This window comes from Micromys minutus, assembly GCF_963924665.1.
Source record: "Micromys minutus genome assembly, chromosome: 10".
Classification (NCBI taxonomy): domain Eukaryota; kingdom Metazoa; phylum Chordata; class Mammalia; order Rodentia; family Muridae; genus Micromys; species Micromys minutus.
In genome coordinates, this window is record NC_137979.1 from 6,640,691 (window position 1) to 6,660,246 (window position 19,556).

The window sequence follows — 19,556 nt, forward strand, 5'->3', positions numbered from 1 at the left end:
TAAAAAAAATCATTGTTTATTAAAACCACTTCATTGCCCAAGGCACTTCAGGAGCGTTCACAAAATACAGGTTTTGTGTTTGTTTTGTATCCTAAGAGCGTGAAGCTTGTGCTCCGGGAGCACCATGGCAACATAATCAGAAGAGAAGACAATCACACTGAACACAAACTACCCACCGGTGTGCCATGACTGCAGCCAGCAGCTGAGAGACTGAACACAATTTACATCTCTCTCTTGTAATTTCCCTCATGATTACACATCGTAAAAGGAAGAAGCACACACAGTGTTACTACTGGCACTCAGCAGCTCTAGTGGCTAAGACCGGGAAGGCCTTGTACGGTGGCAACTGGGCTGGGAGTTCCCAAGTCTCTGCTACGGACACAACAGCAGATGACAAACAAACAAACCTCCCATGACAGTGCTGGGAGAAGGAAGGGACACTCTGTTATCCATACATTTCCCTCGAGACACAGATAAAAAGTAGCTGGCAGCCAGAGCTCTGATTTGCACAAGCCTGGCCTCAACAGTAGATGTCTACACAGTACAGCCGGCTATGGGACTGAGCAGTCCACACACTGCTGTATGGACCAGCTTCCACCTTAGTTTCCTTTAGGGTTCCCTTGGTCCTGTGTTCTTCTGTTGTGGGTGAAAACAATCACAGTTAGGAGTTTGGTAACTTAGAGTAAGATGAGAAATCAAACTCCCCATGGAATCACTCATTTTCTGAGAAGAAATTTTTGTTTCCTTCTGGTGCATCCTAGACAAGCACACCACCACCTCGCCACATTAATTTCTTTCCTGTACATTCTTCAGTTAGGGAAAAACAGACCTGTGGTTCTATCTGCAGCCTTATCCTGTCTTACAAAATAACAAAGCGTGTCTAGCAGATGTTTCTCACCGTCTTCCAAGTCCCACTTGTTCAAGACTCATTCACTTCTCTGGAAGACCCAAGTTCACCAGTGTGATGGGAGGTGCAAGCTGTGTGTGGTTAGCCTTGGTGGCCCTGGAGGAAGGTGACTCTCCAGAACAGATGCCCCCATCCATGAGCATGTTAGACACAAGGTCAACAGAACAGAAAGTCCTCAGTTGTTGAGAGCATTTCTGACAACATGCAGGTTTCCATTCAGTTTTTCACCTTCTATGCAGGGTGTTAGAAAGCTGTGCTCTTTAGGACGGTTGGGCTTTCTTCACCATCCTTTTGCATCCTTGTTGGACTTTGGATTTGCCACTGTTTTATTCTATTAGGACAAGGAAAACAAACATTAGTAACAAACTTTAAAAAGATACCTGTCAGTATCAAAATAGGTAAACCAGATCAGGAGGGAAACAAAACAAAACAAAAGGCAAGTTTTGATGTTTTTCTTGGTCTCTGCACTGAATCAGAGCTGCTGCTTCAAAGGGCATTCACAAGGACACCTGTTCACACAGGACCAGGACATTGCCATAGCTAGCACCATGGTTATGGTAGTGAGTATTCGTGAGACAGAATATTCAGGGAGCACTACTTTAAGGAACAAACCCCTAAGAACTGGGCAGGCCAGACCCAGTGAATCCACAGTGTTAGGAGGGAGGTCTCTTACCCTTTGACTCTTAGCATCTGATCAATGGTGTCTGGGAGAGGGACACCGAAGCTCTCAGGGAAGAATAAGGTGAGGATAGCTGTCAAGATGGTCAGACTTCCCATGAGGATATAAGGCAGAAAGCGATCATAGGCACCTGTGGTTGAGCAGAGGACCCAGGTTACAGTGAGACTTGGTCTTAGCTGGGGACTCTATAGAGGGCTTACTGTCCTGTCCTGTTGGTTCCAGTGCTTCCCAAAGCCTGGGCTGCCAGAGTGAAGTTTGGCATCTACAGAGTCAGAATCCAGACCTGGAACACATGTGTCCAGAGGTTCTGCAGTGTTTACCCTGACCAGAGAGAGGAAGAGGGGAACAGAGACAGGACAGCTGCAGGGTTTCCAAGCAACACACAGTGCTTGTCCAGAGAAACAACCTTCCACCTCTGCAGATGTGTCACAGTCTGATTTGCACTCAGGTTAGACTAGGTACCACCCAGCTAGAGCCATGCAGCATGCTTGCAAAGTGCTTGCTACTCTCTGGACACTGGCAAGTCCTCTCCTGAGCTACACATAGGCAGAGGAGGAGCAGCAGCCAGGAGGGAGCACTTCTTGGACCATAGAAATTGGTGTCCTGCTATAGAAAATACCAAAAGGCAGATCTTTACAGGGCATAAAACATCCTGTCAAGTGTGCCATGCAGGCCTACATGCCAGCTAATCAGTAGGCTGAGGCAAGAGGAAAAAAGTTCAAGGGCTGCTGGGGCTACAGAGCAAGTCCAAGCCCAGCTCTTACAACTTAGTGAGCTACTGTCTTGAAAACTAAACTGAGGGCCAGGGAGATGACTCGGCTCCTTAAAACACTTGCTGCTAAGCTTAGAGACTAAAGTTCCATCCCCAGGATCCACATGGTAAAAGAAAAGAACCAACTGCCTAAATTGTTCTCTGACCTCCACAGATACACTGAATGAATGAAGTGTTTTAAGTTCTGGCAACTGCTATTAGACCTCTTGAATGAACAGGATTCTCTTCATGTTTCTAACTCTAAGAAAAATTCCTCCAGTAAAGTACACTGCCTCCCTAAAGCATTTCTTACGATGAAGAAATTGTATGTTGTGATGGAGGTTCTGGGGAGACTGAAATAGAAACTCCCAGACTTTCTCATTCCCATCTAGCTGTTCTGTGAGTTATTTTCCACTTGCAAATGAGTGCCTTCTCCACACTACACTTGGAAAGGAACCTTCCGGTCAGGGATCCTGGAACTGAGGCATCCTGCTAATAACTTCAGGTGTTTGTTCTCCAGCTCACATTAATCTACTTAGCGCTTCTGTCCCGTCGCTCCAGTGCAGCATGGTACTTACCGAGGTAAACAAAGTAGGGAGACAGGATGCTGCCAAGGCGGGATGCTGTGGAGCTGACCCCCACACCCATGTTTCTGACCACAGTGGGGTACAGCTCAGCTGTGTACACATAGACCATGGAATAGGCAGAGGTGATTCCAAACTTGCCTAACATCACCAGGGCAGTGGACAAGTAAAACAATTCTAGAAAGACAAAGTTAACACAGTCAAGAGGGTCTGTGTAAGATTCCTTGAGGAGTTCTCTTCCCTTTCCTCCCTGATTTGGGATGGAGAGAGCTGGTCAGTTTCTGTAACTTCCTATTGGAAGAAAACACTATGGCTGAGATTTCTCAAAGGAGATTATTAAAGGAGACAGGCTACTTCATGTGTATAAGGGTACATGTCCCTCAACCCAGAGGCCCAGACAGTAAGTGCCCTATCAGCCCAGACCGCCTGCCTTCCAGAAGTCATCCTGTGTTATGGATGAGCTGCTTCCACAGAACCTCATACTGAGGGCACCGTGGTGGATGTAACTGAAAACTTGTATGAATGTGAATGGGGGAGTCCAGTTCTAACTCAGGTTCATGTTTCCAGTCAACTCCAGAAGTTCATAGATCTGGGCTTTCACCGTGGCTCAGTGGGCAACAGAGCTTTTAGCCAAGCCGGGTTCCATACACTGGAAGGAGACTACCAGTACTTCACACTTCCTGCAAGTTGTCCTCTGATCTCTCCATGTGTGCTGGAAATATATCTCTCTTCTCCAAATAAATAAGTGTAATAAAGTCGTTGAAAAAAAAAAACAACTATAATCCATTTGAACTTGAGAATGATCCTCCAATTGACTAATAAGTGTAACTAAGTGTCCCACAGATCACTCTGAGCTCAGGTGAGAGCCACTCCTTCTGCCATATAATGAGCTGTTTTTATGAAAGGTCCCAGTATCACAGGCCCCAAAGTAACCACCAGAGGCTCCCAATACCACAGGGGCATGAATGACTCTGGCATGTTATAGACAAATAAAGCTTATCTTCTGTTATGCAAGTTGTCAGAAAGGGTTCCTCCTGCCCACTGGTGCGATTCTTAGGCAGTTTTACAAGCAAAGTCCTGTCCACAGCCTCCGAGACCTTTCTCTTCTTTCTGTTATCCTGAAGCACACTGGGTTTAATGCCTGTCAAAACTCTGCTTTTATTTATTCTTTTTTTTTTTTTTTTTTTAAATTAAGGTCTCATGTAACCTAGGTTGGCCTCAAACTCCCTGATGGCCATGGATGACCTTGAATTTCTGATTCTCCTGCCTCTCCTTCTTGTGCTGGGATTACAGGTGTCACCCACCACGCCTCACTCTGTCTTTCCTATCAAATCTTCTGAAATGTTCTCCCTGACTTTCCCAAGGTGTTCTGTTACCTCGTGTAAACTTTACTGAATGCCTCTTGTTCATGGTGCTACCCATGACTGCTCTTTAGTTCACAGATGGAATAACCTCTGCGAAGGACCAGCATCTAACTTTCTTCTCCACTAGAAACAGTCCATGCGGACCCACTCCAGCTAGTCCTTGAACAAGTAATGAGACAGAACTAGTGGGATGACTCTCTTCTCTTTATTCTAGAGAGGAAAGTATACATGAATACATTAACTTGGGTCTAGGGCTTAATTAACCAACAGCCTGATGGTTTCTTCCCACTGAACAAAGCCCAGGCTATGAAGAACACACTAGTTTTGTGATACCATCTCTCGATTTTTAAGTGAGCACTGTATACATGCAGCACACGTGTGATGGTCTTTGCTTTATTCAGTTCACTGATCGCCTGATTCAAGAAAGGGAAACAGCAGACTCAGGATTGTAATGAGTGTGGTCCATACCTGAAGGCACTAGCTGCATGAAGAGAAGGACACTGCCACCCAGGAAGAGGGCAGAAGAGATAGAATATCGCCGGGTCACATGCTGCAGCAACAGCCAGGCCAGCACGTAGGCGGGGACTTCAACAGCCGCCAACAGGAAGCAGTTCACATAGATGTTTCCGTTCAAGTTTGGAGTGTCAAGAGAGAGTCCGAAGTAGCCCACGGATATGGTCAGCCTGCAACAGGGGACAGAAGAGAGCTGGAGAGACCAGACCCACACACGACAAACTTTCATCCTGAGAAGTTCTGAACTGCTCTTGATGCAGGGAATGGGAGGGCAGTAGTAGACTCAACCCTATGCCTTACTTCATAGCCCAAAAGTTACGTTTTCCTGGCCACAATGAGGAGGTGTATATATCTTTTGCCAGTGCATCTTCAGAACATTCCACAAAGAAAGTGTCTCACCAAAAGAGCCTACATAATTCACACTGACTTAATCACTCAGGGAAACGTCCCAACCTGTATTTCAACATTAAAATCCTACTCTGAAGCATTTGCAAAAACCCAGTTCCCTGCTGTATGTGTTTTCCAAACAGCAGCTCTAAGATGAATCAGAGAATGAGTAATGGACTGGGTAAGGTATGAGAGAAGTGGAGAATGAAGGGAAAAGATACCAAACATCTGGAGAAGCACCCTCCGCAGACTATCTGTGATCAGTCAAGCTAGTGACAGGGACCCTAATGTGTTCTTGGAGGGGGAGCTCTCATTGTTGAGGCTCTGATACTAGTAGGTGTTCTCCATTGATGACCTATACTCTTATGACAAACCAGACTACCTTTAAGTCATGAACAGGCTGAAACACAGCTGCTGTAGTGAAGGGCGAGACTAAGGCTCAAAAGCACCAGGAAACTCCACAACAGCAGGAGAGTGTGGGAGATTCAAAGTAAGTGGTAAAACTCAGGCTAGAAATCTCGGGTACAGTTCCAAGCAGGCCCTGTTTCTGAGGAGGATTCATGTGGGCTGAATTGCATTTGAGACATCCTGAACAATTCCTTGAGAAGGGTGACTCAGGATGATCCTCACCCCAAACCAGAAAGCAAACTAGCTTATTTCTGCAAAGCTGGTGAGTGCATTAGGGGGGACTGAGGGGTAGTCTGCCCTCTCACCATCTTGTTATCACTCATCAAGGATGTCCAATGTTCCAAGGGTCTGGCAGAAGCTATGCAGGTACCCTTGTCCCTCCCCCCTTGGCAGAATCATAGATTCCTTTCTGATAGCTGTGCAACACCTTGTCAGAAGACACCTGGGGAGGACATCCAGGCCATAGCATTGACTTCAGAAGGGCCATATTCCACTGTTTCTAGAAAGCTATTAGCAGCCTTGGGATCCTAAAGTATCTTCATGGAGGCCCTTCTTCAAACCCAGAACTGTCCCAGCCAGAGAGTGTCATCAACAGAGAACTTTTAAAAGGAACAGCCAGGTATAGGGTGGGCGCTGTGTAGGGTGTGTGTGTAAATGACAGACAATGTGGCCCCAATGTATAGGTGCTCCCTCTGTCTCCATGAGCTCAGGAGAAATTCTGTCAGCTTCCTCCTGGCTATTTACCACAGATAATCTGTGGGGGGAGGGGACAAGGACAGAACCACTAAGGAAGGACCTGATTCCCTTGTGAGATCCCAAGATCTTAAACAGCCTCCAAAGATCATTTTCTCCTTTTCTGGGTTCCCATTACATTAAAAAGTGTGATGTGCCCGTGGCTGCCATCCATCCATCACAGGGAAGAAGCCTTGTATCATGTGATGACAGAGGCTTCAGCTTTGGTCTGAAGCATGTCTGTAGACAAGAGTCCTGAGAGTGGGTGTGGCTCAGGCAGGTCTCACTTACGCACCACAGGATTATGGACATGATGGTGATGATCCTGATATTCCGTGTTCGGACCAGATCGTAAATGTGGTGTGACTGAGGGTTCTTGGAATTTAAGTCTTGAAACTGTAGGAAGAAAATAGTTAGTGGTCTAGAAGGAAAACAAGTTGAAGATGTGCTTTATACACACACACACACACCTAGCACCCATCATTTTTGCTATCTACTTCTCAAGAGTTAGGGAGCATTCTAAGGTTCTTCCTTGAAAAGACAGATGTACAATGACTCAAAGGGATGGGCAAGGCTCCCTGCAGCCTTAGTCAAGGACGACCTAGAGTAAATGAGAAAGAGGCTTTGAAAAAGGAGCACAGCAAAGGCAGAGGCCCAAGCTGACACATCCTCACTGTCACTTTCCAGGGAGGTCTTGAGGTTGCCTAAGTAAGGCTGACTCCCAACTCTCTTGGTCAGAGGGAAAAAAGTGGCTGTGGATTTTACTGAGCTGATATGTAAGTGGAGTGAATGTTGGGAGTCCTCATGCTATGTTGTTACTGGTCTATTTCCAGGAGAAAAAAAATTCAAATTGAAAAACAGGAAAACTGACCTACCCTTCACCCAGATTAACTTCCTATGAGATTCAACAAAGCCAAAGCCATCAATCCACATGTCTAAACACATTGATGTTGCTTTCTTAGCTAACCCAGCTTGGGAGCCTGTTTCTACCAGATCAGCAGTTCAACAAAAGGTCAACTTGGGACTCAAAGAATCCTCTGAAACAACTACATTTCCTTAGTGATGCCAATAAGACTTATGGGTTCACCCAGACTAACCCCTTACTTAAACGCCACCAAAGCCATCTGACTTAAAATGCTCTCAGCCCTGCCTTCTGTGCTTCAGAGCCCTTCTGGAGAATGCTGAGTGACAGTTGTTGCTGGGCTACCACTTCAGGGATATGCTAGCAAGGCTCCTGGTACTCACAACTTCTTGTCTGCTCATAACAACTGTTTCATCTCTTACAAGCTCCAAGTCCTCATTATGCCTGCTGCTCACACTGCAGCACAGCCTTCAACCAGTCCCTTCTCTTCTCACATAAGACACAAACCCCACATCTATCTCTGCCAGAATCTGCAGTGTCAACCTCCTGAGTCTGGAAAAGGGAACAGGAAGCAAGAACCAGGACCACACAAAGTTGTGGCCTCAGAGTATCAAAGACTGGGGAAGAGAAGTGACCATCAGAAAGAACCAGGCTCCGGGATGATGGGTAACAATGAATTGAGAGAGTGAACAGAGACAGAACTCTGCTGATTGTAAATCTACCTCTGTCTGATTATCTTTAGATAACAATCTCTAAGGCATAAGAAATAACTTCCTCATGAAGGATGTTTACTATTCAAATAATAATTAAGCCAAGAATAGTGGCATTATTATTATTATTATTATTATTATCTGAACATTTGGGAGGCAGAGACAGGTATCTGTGAGTCTGAGGTCAACCTGCACAGAGATTTCTAGACCAAAGAGGGTTACATAGGGAGACTCTATCTAAAAAAAGTATTTTTGGGGAGCAGGCAGTTGTGGCACACAACGTTCATCCCTGCACTAGGGAGGCAGAAACAGGCAGATCTTTGAGTTTGAGACCATTCTAGTCTACAGATAGTTCCAGGGGAGCCAGGGCTACACTCAGAAACCCTATCTCAAAAACAAACCAAAGGGGTGAGGGAGAAGAAAAAGGAATAATTAAAAAATATGACTACCTTGAAAAGAAAGGAAGAATGGCAAAAAAAAAAAAACAAACCCTGTTAGAGAAAAGTATATGGAAGCCATTTTTCAACTTCTCAGGTTTGTCTATGTATATGCTTGAGAGGGGTCGAGGGTTGAAGGCTATAGGTGGGATGTCAGGACAATCACTTTTCGAGCTTATCTTTGAGCTTTGAGACAGGGTCTCTCATTGACTGGTTATCCATCTGACCAGTAAACCCCCAGGGACCCTTCTGTCTCTGCTTCCCCAGTACTGGGATTACAGGCACACTCAGCCACGCCTGGTTTTCAGTCTGTTGTTGGGGATTCAGGCCCTGATGCTTGTGTGGTGAGCACTTAGACTCAATCATCCCTCTATTGTTCCAACTTCTGCATTTTAACAACCCTTGCCTTAGGGGTATGGCCATGGCTTAGGGAAGGCCTTTGATCCTGTGAGCTGTGTTGTACAACACTGAGCTAAAATGCCCAGCATGAGCCGCCCCAGCAGCTTTCACATAGAATTTACCTCACTAGGATCGAAGATAGTGGAAGGTGCCACGATCCCATTGACTTTGGCAGCTTTGCGGATGATCACCTCTGCCTCTTTAACTCGGCCTTGAGAGATGAGCCATCTGGGGGACTCAGGGATGAACCTGGAAGTACAGTGTAATCTAGTGAGGCCTCCTGCTCACTTCTCTCCAGAGGCTGGACATGGCTCAACTACATATGGGAAGTGAGATCTCAGACAGAGAGGCAGGTGTGTGGACTGTCTGATATTCACAAGCCAGAAATGGAGATGGCCCAGGGACTACCTGAGGTATGAGCTCTGCTGAACACTGACAGGAGTGAGCAAAACCTGACACATCCTCCTGTACATCCCAAGGGGACCCCACTCTGCCTGACTCCTGCATGTCTGCAATGGTGGTGCCCCCTTCTGGGCTCCTGATGCCCGGCCTCTGCTGAGAGTCAGGCCCACTCGGATCCCACTGTCTTCTTCTCAGTCTCCAAGAGGCACGAGATCTTCTGCAGAGATCACTTAACATCCATTCGTTCTCACTCCACCTCTGATTTATTCAACAGACGTGTCAGTCTCTCTACACCAAACAGCACTGTTATCAAGGCCAGAGATGGGTGGATAGTTTCCTCATCCTTGTGACCAGGCAGCCCTCTCTCCTCTCTCATAATCAGAAACCATGATGCATTGCTTCTTCTCCTCCCATTCTTCTCCAGGATGCTCTCCACTGTGCAAGGGATTAGGAAGTCACCTTAGTCTAGTGTATTCTAAGGAGTAATTCCTGCCAGGATCCATTCTTGGCTTGGAATAGCTTTTGCTTTACCTGCCCAGTCTCTCTCTGTTGGCAGCATAGCTGGAGCCTGCCTTCCTCTGCATAGCCACTCAAGGAAGCTCAATTTGGAGCTCTCCCTCTCTTTCCTTTCCAACCCGTGGTCTGGGGCCTCAGTATCAAGCAGCTACAGTCCAGGTCTTGCTAGGCTCTGAGAACTTCCCAGAGGTTTGACTGGCCTCTATCTGCTTGCAGCAAATCCTTAGTTCAATCTAGAACAGGGCAGGGGAGATGCCCACTTATGCACTGGGACTCTGTGTTGTTTTGGCTTTTCTGAGCATGGAGAGATTTTATGAACTGACTTATAAATAATATGCACCCCCTTTTTCTGGGATCTAGAATTGAAATTCTACTGCTGCCCTCTACTGGATGTGACACAGAAGTCACCCCACAGGTAGGCAGCTGAAAGGACCAGGGCCACACTCACCACCAGAGAGCCCCACACAACACCCCTGGCACAGTGAGTGCCAGCAGCAGCATCCTCCAGTCTCTGATGAAGTATGCAAACAGAGGCAGCACCATGAAGCCAAATGCATAAAATATGCAAACTCCTAAGGTGGCGAATATAATTCGAATTGACTTGGAAAGAATTTCTGTTCCTGTTCAAAACAAGAAAGGAGTCAAGTTAATCATTCATTGGGGTTACTTCCTCATGAATCTTCTGTGATATCATTTTTAACATAGAGACAAGGAGGGAGTCAGAAATAGCTGTGTTCAGAGTCTCTGGGAGGGGTTACATCTGAACTAAGTCAGCTGTCTTTTGCTCCTGCGGTGTTCCTCTGAGGTCCCTAGGCAACAGTTCTCTTATGAAAACATCACCACCCTCAGACACATGCTAAAGAGAGTTAGCCCCCTACAGGGAGGGCCTACACAAGGAAGCATTAACCAAAGGCAAAGTCACCACTAAAGCCACACATGCTAAGTATTGTCCTTCATAGGAAAAATGTTCTAGTAAATGTGAAAAGAAAATAATCATCCTTCCCATTATACAGCCAAAGGAACCCAGCGATCTGATTGGTCAGAGCAAGGCTCTTCTAAACAGGGAGACTAGAAGCTTTCCGGTGGGAACAATGTAGTGTGTCTAAGTCACAGCATTGAAGGGTAGACTCTGACCAATACCTGAACTGGACTGCTCCACCACTCTCTTTGGCAGACAATGAGAGGCACCAATGCTCTGCAGCCTCTCTTTCCTGGGGAGCCTGCCCATCATGGTCCATCTTCCTTCTTTCCTCAGATGCCTAAGCCCTTTCCATACAAGCCTTCCACAAGGGAGTCCTGGTTAATGACTGAAGTACTAATAAGGCCAGGAGGACACAAGTCAGAGGCCAGAAGAACCAGACATCAGAAGTCAGAACCATTGTCAGGCTCAACTTTCCATCTGGTAAACTAGTGTATTTATAGGGAATTCTAGTGAGGGCATCACAACTTGTCTCCAGTAAAGGGAAACACAGGATCAAGTACTCAACTCCAACCTGATGTCCATACCCAGGACAAATGCTGCCACGTAGTTGGAGATCTGACCCATGCCAACAAGGACAAAAAGCACTGTAAACATCTCGAAGTTCACCGAGAAGACCTGCAGGAAGCTGAAGCCAGTCTGCATGCCCATGGTCAAAAACAGCACATTCTTGCGACCAAACCTGGAGAGGAAAGGAGGGTCACAGAGAAGCAGCTGGGAGAGGCAGCAGCCACTGGCTCCACTGAGGAGCTGTCTCCTGACACAGGGACTGGCACCAGAGGAGTCCCACCCTCTCAGTCTCCATGTGGACATTGAATCCATACTTTCCAGGATAAATGTGTAGTCTGGACACTCAGGCTGCCTCAATGGCAGTGCCACAATGATGCCAATGACTGCAGGGGACGGAAAGACATTTGTTACGTGTAAACCCACATATAATAATTTTTCAAGCAGATCAAACATAATTCATGGAAAATAAAGACTGGTCATTTATCTTGACTTCCCTCTGTCAATGATATGAATAACTTGAAATAGGTGTAGAGGAAGAATTTTTTATACAAGTGCTGAAAATACTGAGGAGAAAGAGAAAAAAAATCTGTGTCACCATTGCACAGCACCTGACACAGCTAATTGCACATTAACTGCCACAGGCACTGTGCGAGTGACTGACAACCACATGGTACTGTCCTATAATCTTGTCAGAGATTGACCCTGACCTGGGTGGGAAATTCTTCCATGGAACTGCTCAGGGTTCTTTAATAGATAAACCTCAAGGCAAAGAAAAGGGTAAAGGGAAAAAACCCAGAATAAATTAGACTAAAATTTATTAAATAAATTTATTAAATTAATAAGATAATTTCATTATTTTATGTGCATATATGTGTTCTCAGTGCCTGGTGTATATACATCCCTGCTCCTGAGACAGTTAAAAGCTAACTGTGTGTGCTAGGAACTGAGTACACATGTCTTTTGGAAGAACAGCCAGTACTCTTGATTGCTAAGCCGTCTCTACAGTCCCAGGATACTAAAGTTTGTAAATGGACAAAACAAAATTTGTATATAAAGTGGGGTCAGTTGTGGTGGCAAATTCCTTCAGTCTTGAGAGACAAAGGTAGGTGGATCACTATGTGTTCCAAACCAACAGGGCTACATAGTAGAAACACATCTTTAATAAATATATGAATGAAAAACTATCCTTCCCACCCCCACAAACATAGTAATTACACAAAAAGGGAGTGTGGCAATAAAATCAAAAGACAACCTTTGGAACTCCATAATCTTTATGTTGAAACTCTGCAAGATCTAAAATTTCAAAGCATCAAAGTGCTGAAATCGTAATTTTGGAAAAACTAATTTTATGTGTATAGATATTTTTGCCTGCAGGCATGTCTGTACATCATGTGCATGCTTGGTACCCTCAGAGGCTACAAGAGAGCATCAGATCCCCTGGAACTGGAGTTAGCGATGGGAATCTGTAACTGGGAATCGAATCCAGGATCTTTGTAGAAGCAGAGGCTTTCTTTTCAGCTTCCAACTCAACTCATGATGAGATAAACAAAACAAAACACAACAACAACGAAAACAATAAACAAAACACCTCTATCAGTCACACAAGGATCTTGAGAAAATTTTATCTTTCACAAGTGTAGATACACAAAGAGTACATCTCTTAATTTACTGAGGAAGTTCCAACATAAAAATTGGAAATTATGCAAATATGAAATATATAGCATAATGAATTGTAGAAAATAATATTTGTATGTCAAAATAATTGATGGGTATAGCTCAGAGACAGAGTGTATGCTGAACACACACAAAGACCTGAATTAAATTTTCATCACAAATAAAATGAAAACAAAACAACTGCAAAAAGACCCAGCACACAAAAAAGTATATTATGGGATAGATTATGGGCAACTGCAGAGGCAGCAGAGGAACAGGAGACTACCTAGAGCCCAGACTGCTGTCTGTGCTAAATTAGCGTGTTCGTTTTCTTTTGGTCATGGCTGTTTCTGAAGAATACACTCACATGCACTGTGCACATGGTGGACCTTCTCCTAAGTCCACGCAGACTCACACACTAATCTCTGTGGGAAGCACTCTCTGACACACCTCAAATAACACTTCCTCGGGTTTCTAGGCGTCTGTTCTGATTAATGTGCTGCAGTTTTCCTGAGTACTATCAAAGTGTGCATCAACCCCTTCCTGGGACATAGCTTTCTATTTTCTTTACATCCTTCTTTATGATGAGAATCTCAGTTTGGAGGATTTCTTTGGTGTGTGTGCGCACACACATGCCCGCACATGTACATATGTGTATAAGCATGTGGAGACCAGAGGTCAATCTCAGTGTTATTATTCAGAAGCTGTCCACCTCATTTTAAGCTGGTTTCTCACTGGCATCTAGAACTCACCCATTAGGCCAGGGTGGCTTGCCAATAAGCTCCAGAGAGCCTCCTGCTCCTGCCCTTCAGTCTCTGGGATTGTGCAGGCACGCCATGCCACCCTGAGATCACATGGGTGCTGGGGACTGAGCAGGGAACTTCATGGGTGTGGCTCAGCCCTTCACTGTGCTATTTCCCCAGGTTCCGGATTCAGAGTTTTAGGTTTCTGTTTGTGATTTGGGGCGGTTTTAGGCTTTAGGGTTTGTTGCTTTGAACTGTCCCTCTGCAGATGACAGGCACTGACACGGAAGTGGTTAGTGGGCGCTCACCTGGATGGGCAAACGCTGGACAGGCTTCTGAGGCACAGAGTTCTCCTGCCTGACGAGCAGTTGCTGTCGGGCCGCCTCCATTCCGCTCCAACTGCGACAGCGACGACAGAATCGAACGAAATTTGGTGGGAGGTTAGGGTGTACGAGGGTGGGTGCGTGTGAATTAGAGGAGTGCATGTGGTAGTCAGAGAATGACTTGCTAGAGCTTGTTCTCTCCTTCTACCAGCAGAGTCCTAGGACAGGACTCAGGTGGTTGAGCTTGTTGGCAAATATCTTTACTCAGAGCAATTTCACCTACCCACAAACCTAGTTTGGTCACTTTTTATTAAAAACTGTCAACAAAATGCCAAACATACATATTTTTAAAAGCCAGGAAATACCAGTCTACTTATTCTCTGTGTTGAGTCTCTCATAATCCAGAAAGCAAGTTTAGCAATTTCACATAAAGGCATGACAGCGTAAAGTTATTTTAACTTCATTTGAATTAAGATAGGAATATGCCAGGAAGAAAGCTTTACATTTGTCCCATATGAGAAATTACAACTGATAACTCTAGACAAAAAACTGGAGGCATAAATCTATTGCCCCAACAGAGTTCTCTGGTTTGTTTTTCAACATGGCACTCAACAGCGGTGAGCCATCTACCTCATAAGCTCTTGTATTTCTCTGGGCGTGCAGACAGGCTTGAGGGTGGTGCTGGGAGCTGCAGATACAGACTGGAGCCTGGGCACAGCGCTCCCAGTGTTTCACTCACAGGCTCAAGGAGCTCACGGGAAACAAATTCCAGGTACAAAAGCTAACACAGACTCACAGAGGGAGTCGGGGAGGGGCTCATTTACCCCAGGCTGGCCTCTAAGTCACTATGTAATAGAGTGTGACCATCAACTCCTAATCCTCCTGCCTCCATCTCCTAAGTGCTGGGATTACAGGTGTGCACCACCTGTAGTGGTTTATGTGGTGTGTAGATCAAACACAGGTTTCATGCATGATAGTCAGTTACCTCACCACCGAAGTTACATCCCTTGCTCCCTGCCTCAAAATGCTCAGAAAAGGTCTTTTAACACATTCCGTCATCCTTCTGCAGGGAAGGTGATCCTTAGTATGCTCATGAATTTTGTTTCCACAGTTTCTTTGAAAGTAAACACTTTAGTGTGGAAATTAAACACTTTGCTCTGGTGATCATGGTGTTCTATGCATGGAAACAGGTTAAGGTGGCTCATAAAGATCTGTTTAGGCTAGGATACAACTGGCATTTTCTATAAACAACGCCATGTACCTCTCCTTGCTTTTGACATTGCTCAATTCCTTTGAGATTCAGTGCACATTCTACCCTTAAATTCATCACCTCTACCTGGAGGACCTCTCAGCCTGGTTTGCCTTTCCCCGGGCATTGCACATACTGAAAGGTCCATACATCTAACAATACCCTGAATCTCCCCAATCAGAGGTCTTATAATCACCCCAAATTCAATAACATCCAATAGCATTCAATATTCTCTCTGTCAATGTGGTTCTCTGTCTTAGCTACTAAAGGGTATAATACCTTACTTTATTATGAAGGTCTGAGAACCTTTTCCTTCCTACTCCCTATATTTGACCAGCCAGCAAGTCCTCCAGACTTTACTACCTCATCTCTCCAACACTAGCAGCCTTGGTCCTCTGCTCAGCCCCTCTCATCCTTCGGATGAACCACTGAAAAGCTCTTAATTGTCCCTTTAAGGTCCCTCCTCATTTTCACACTAAAGTATTTACTCTCATGAGCATACTAAGGATCACCATCCCTGAAGAATGTGTTAAAAGACCTTTTCTGAACATTTTGAGGCAGGGAGAAAGGGATGTAACTCAGGTAGCAAAATATTTGACTATCATAAAGGTGGTGGTGACACATGCTTTTAATTGCTGCACTGGGCAGGAGGCAGAGACAGGTGGATCTGTGAGGCCAGTGTGGTCTATAGAGCAAGTTCCAGGACAGCCAGGGCTATGCAGAGAAACCCTGTCTTGAAAAACAAAACAAAACACACACACACACACACACACACACACACACACACACATGAACATATAAAAGATGCCTCTTGTTTTCCTTCCATCAATTCAAGCCTAATAAGTCCTTATTCAAAATGCACATCTGATAGTCACACTCTGGTTTAAACCGCTCTCAAGGCTCCTCGCTTCTCGAATCCAAATGCCTCACTGTGGTCTGAGCTAAGCTACGTTTGCTCATCTGCTCAGGCCTCTGCCTGCCTCGTGGTCCTGTCTCCACCCGAGTCTCCAGACCTCAACCACAGCGGACTTTTTTCTATTCCTAAGCCTCTGGTCTACACTGCAACACATGGTGGGTTTTCCTGCCCAGAGTCCTCTTCTCTCCACCTCTTTGACACCAAATTCCCATTCATCTTTCCACTCTCAGCTCATGCTCTGTGTCTCAGTAAACCCTCCCCTGACCCTGATGGAGACTCCATGGCACTCTGACCTTCCCTGGTATCATTTCCCATGGCCAAAGAAAACAATCGCTTCTTCAATAAGTTGAATCTATCTGCTTTGTCAAAAGGCGCGTTCTGGGTGAGCAGAGACCTTCAGCAGTAGTCCAGAGAACCAGAGAAGCAAGGGGCCCGGGTCTCAGAATAACCTGCCACTTGCCTACTGCATACTCTGGGCACATAAATTAACCACTGTGTTTTACTTGCCCCGCTTATAAAATGGAAATAACAGTTCTTGTCAGAGGGTTATGAGGATATGATTATCTATTCGGTTTTTAAGATGTGCTGTACTTAGAACAGAGCTTGGCACATATTATATAGTACTTGGCACGTATTGCATACTACATATTTGCTAAATAAATAAAACAAACCAATTATTGCTTGTTACTAAATTAAGAGAAGTATCATTCCCCAACAGGGAGGTACCTTAGGCTCAGCCAAAGCTTGCAATCATGGTCACAACCTACTGACCTTTTAAATCTATCTACTCTGGTGATTGTGGGGTATTTTTTTTTTATCTCTAGGTGACTTCATAAAAATAAATCTAATGAGATAGATATGAAATTATGTAAGTTTTCATTAGCTGGAAGTGGTGGTACATCCTTGTGCTTCTAGCATCAGGAAAGTGAGGCAGGAGGACTGTCAAAAGTTTAATATCAACCTGGCATAAATAAATAAATAAATAAATAAATAAATAAATAAATAAATAAATAAATAAATAAATAAATAAGAAAGAATTAGAGGGGCCAGAAAGATAGCTCAGTAGGCAAAATGTTTGCTATATAAGCCTGATGATCTAGTTGAGCCCTGGAACTAATATAAAAGCTGTCTCCTAACCTGCAAATATATTTTGTTGCTTGCACACCTCTTTTTCATACATTAAAAAGAAAAACACAACCAAAAATATTTGAGAAACAATCTGAGAATGATCCATATACGTAAACACACAATCACAGTCCCTGAGAGTATGTGACACAGTAAAGCAGCTCTGCTTCCCAGACAAGATGACATCTGTCTCAGCCTGGACTTGCCTATGAGCCTGTGAGTTGGCCAGGAGGACGCTGCAGCGCCCTCTACTGCAGTGGTTCTCGTCCTTCCTAATGCTGGGACCCTTTAATACAGTTCCTCATGTTATGGTGACCCCCTGTAGTGATTTAAATAGGTTTGTCCCCCATAGACTCGTGTGTCTGAATGCTTGACCCACAGGGAATGACACTATTAGGAGGTATGTTCTTGTTGGAGGAAATGTGTCACCGTGAGGGTGGGCTTTGAGGGTTACCAGTGCTCAATCCCTCTGCCCAGTGAGGAAGAGACAGTTTCTCCTGGTAGCCTTCGGATCAAGATGTAGAACTCTTTCTCCAGTACCATGTCTGCCTGGATGCTGCCATGCTTCCCACCATGATAATAGACTGAATCTCTGAAACTTTAAAGCCAGCCAATGAAATGTTGTCCTTTATAAAAGCTGACTTGGTCATGGTGTCTCTTCACAGCAATGGAAACCCTAACAAAGACCACCCCTAACCATAAAACTATTTTCTTGCTACATCATAACTGTAATATTGCTACTGTTAAGAATTGTAATTACTCCTCTGACAGGGGTTGTGACCCACAGGTTGAGAACTTGGCTCTGCTGGGTCTAGGAGCAGTGCCACCATGGCCAAGTGCTCCCTGCTGACCTCAGCTGTCTGAGATAGATCCCAAAGCTCCCAACTAAAGGGACTTAGCATAATGGAGCTTCTGAGAACTTCACAGTTCTTGATGAAATAACAATAAAGACAACAAACCCTCATAGACAATCTCTATTTTTACTGTTGCCTTTGGTTGCTGAGGCACAGTCTCCCTAAGCATTTCAAGTTGGCCTTGAGCTCACAATCCTATGGTCTCAGCCATCTGAGTAGTAGGATTAGAGGTGTGCACCTCCACCCACTACTTGAATTTCAAGGGTTTTTTGATTCTCTAAGCCATTAAAGGACCCTAGATAAAAGCTTTAAAATTGTACAATACCATGCTTGTAACAAATAACATTTAGTCTTTAGGTCACACAGTAAGTGCCATACCCTCAGTCATTTAGCTAAGGGGCACCAGTTATGAATGTAGTACTATTAACTAGTGAGATCTCTATCTTCTCTTATCTTGTTCAGAGCCAGAACCCTATCTTCAGAATACAGAGGTGACCACCATGGTATTACTTAATGTTCTACAATACAGTGCATGTACACATGTGTAGTGTCAACCTCTCCCTTTCTCAGGGATAGGAGAGTGTTTTAATCTCCTTGGGAAGATTAGTCCCTAAGGGACTAAATTAATCTCCAGACTAGTGCAGAAGTAAATCATGGCAAAGTAGCTGGTCATTTGACCATAGGTACCCATGGCTTGACTGACTCAGGTTTCTCTGTTCAGTAAAGATTATGAAATGATGTGGGAGGCCGTTGGCCCATGTTACTTGACTTGGAAATTTTATGCTAGACATAGCTTCTGCTGCTTCTGAAATGCATGACCCTGGGATACGAGAACATCATCATTTGAAGTCAAGTCCAAGTATATACTCCTTGATCAGTGCTGGACCTTACCTGTCTGAGAGCTGTCCCGAAATGAAGGAGCCTAAGAGCACACCCACGAAAAACAAGGAAGTGGTGAGTGGGGCTTTCCAGTCATCATCACACACCAGGTCCCACTGTAGGAGGAGCAAAGGGATGTATCACTCATTCCTTTTATGGAATTTAAGGCTTCTTGGAAAATGAATCGGCATACCCTACATTCCCAAATGTTCTGACTACAGGAGCTCACTGACCTAGGTAATGACTCACCTGGGCAGCAATGCAGAGAAAGCAGGCGGCTCTCCCTCTCCATCTTCTCTTCATAGAGTAGGCTCCCATGTGACAGTTCAATTCAAGGAGAGGAGGAGGGCAAGCAGCTGCACTCTACCAAGCCTGACACTGACCGTGCTCAGCAATGGCTTTTGTGCAAGCTGGTAGGTGGACAAATGTTCCACACATGGCTGCTAATACCACGACTGCAATGGTTGGGGTCATAAAGCTAAAGGAACCAATAATGATAGCCTCTGTGTCATAGACAAAATTATGGTTATTGTAATTCTTAAATATTATAAAATGTATTGCTTTTGCTACAACAAAGATGACATGAAGGATAAGGTGCTGTAAGCTGTTTATCAACATGTCCTATATGATGGTTGGGAACTGATATATCCAAGGTAGACAAAAAATCCACTCAG

The 19,556-nt window shown here is 44.8% G+C and overlaps 1 protein-coding gene across 7 annotated transcripts in view; it reads right to left on the reverse strand.

The window, feature by feature from the left end:
- Window positions 1-19,556, reverse strand: part of LOC308425416 (organic cation/carnitine transporter 2) — a 25,985-nt gene continuing 6,429 nt past the window's right edge. Inside the window, exons 2-10 of one of the 7 annotated variants that reach the window (XM_080922704.1) lie at window positions 18,895-18,998; window positions 11,158-11,312; window positions 10,100-10,271; window positions 8,856-8,982; window positions 6,621-6,721; window positions 4,754-4,968; window positions 2,916-3,098; window positions 1,581-1,716; window positions 1-1,238 (exon numbers count right to left, since the gene is read on the reverse strand). In XM_080922704.1, coding sequence (XP_080778830.1) covers window positions 1,151-1,238; window positions 1,581-1,716; window positions 2,916-3,098; window positions 4,754-4,968; window positions 6,621-6,721; window positions 8,856-8,982; window positions 10,100-10,271; window positions 11,158-11,312; window positions 18,895-18,998 — 1,281 coding nt within the window. In that variant the 3' untranslated portion in view covers window positions 1-1,150. Of the gene's footprint in view, window positions 1,239-1,580; window positions 1,717-2,915; window positions 3,099-4,753; window positions 4,969-6,620; window positions 6,722-8,855; window positions 8,983-10,099; window positions 10,272-11,138; window positions 11,313-18,894; window positions 18,999-19,556 lie in introns of those variants that run through there. The other 6 variants (XM_080922706.1, XM_080922705.1, XM_080922708.1 and 3 more) reach the window with 6 other exon arrangements.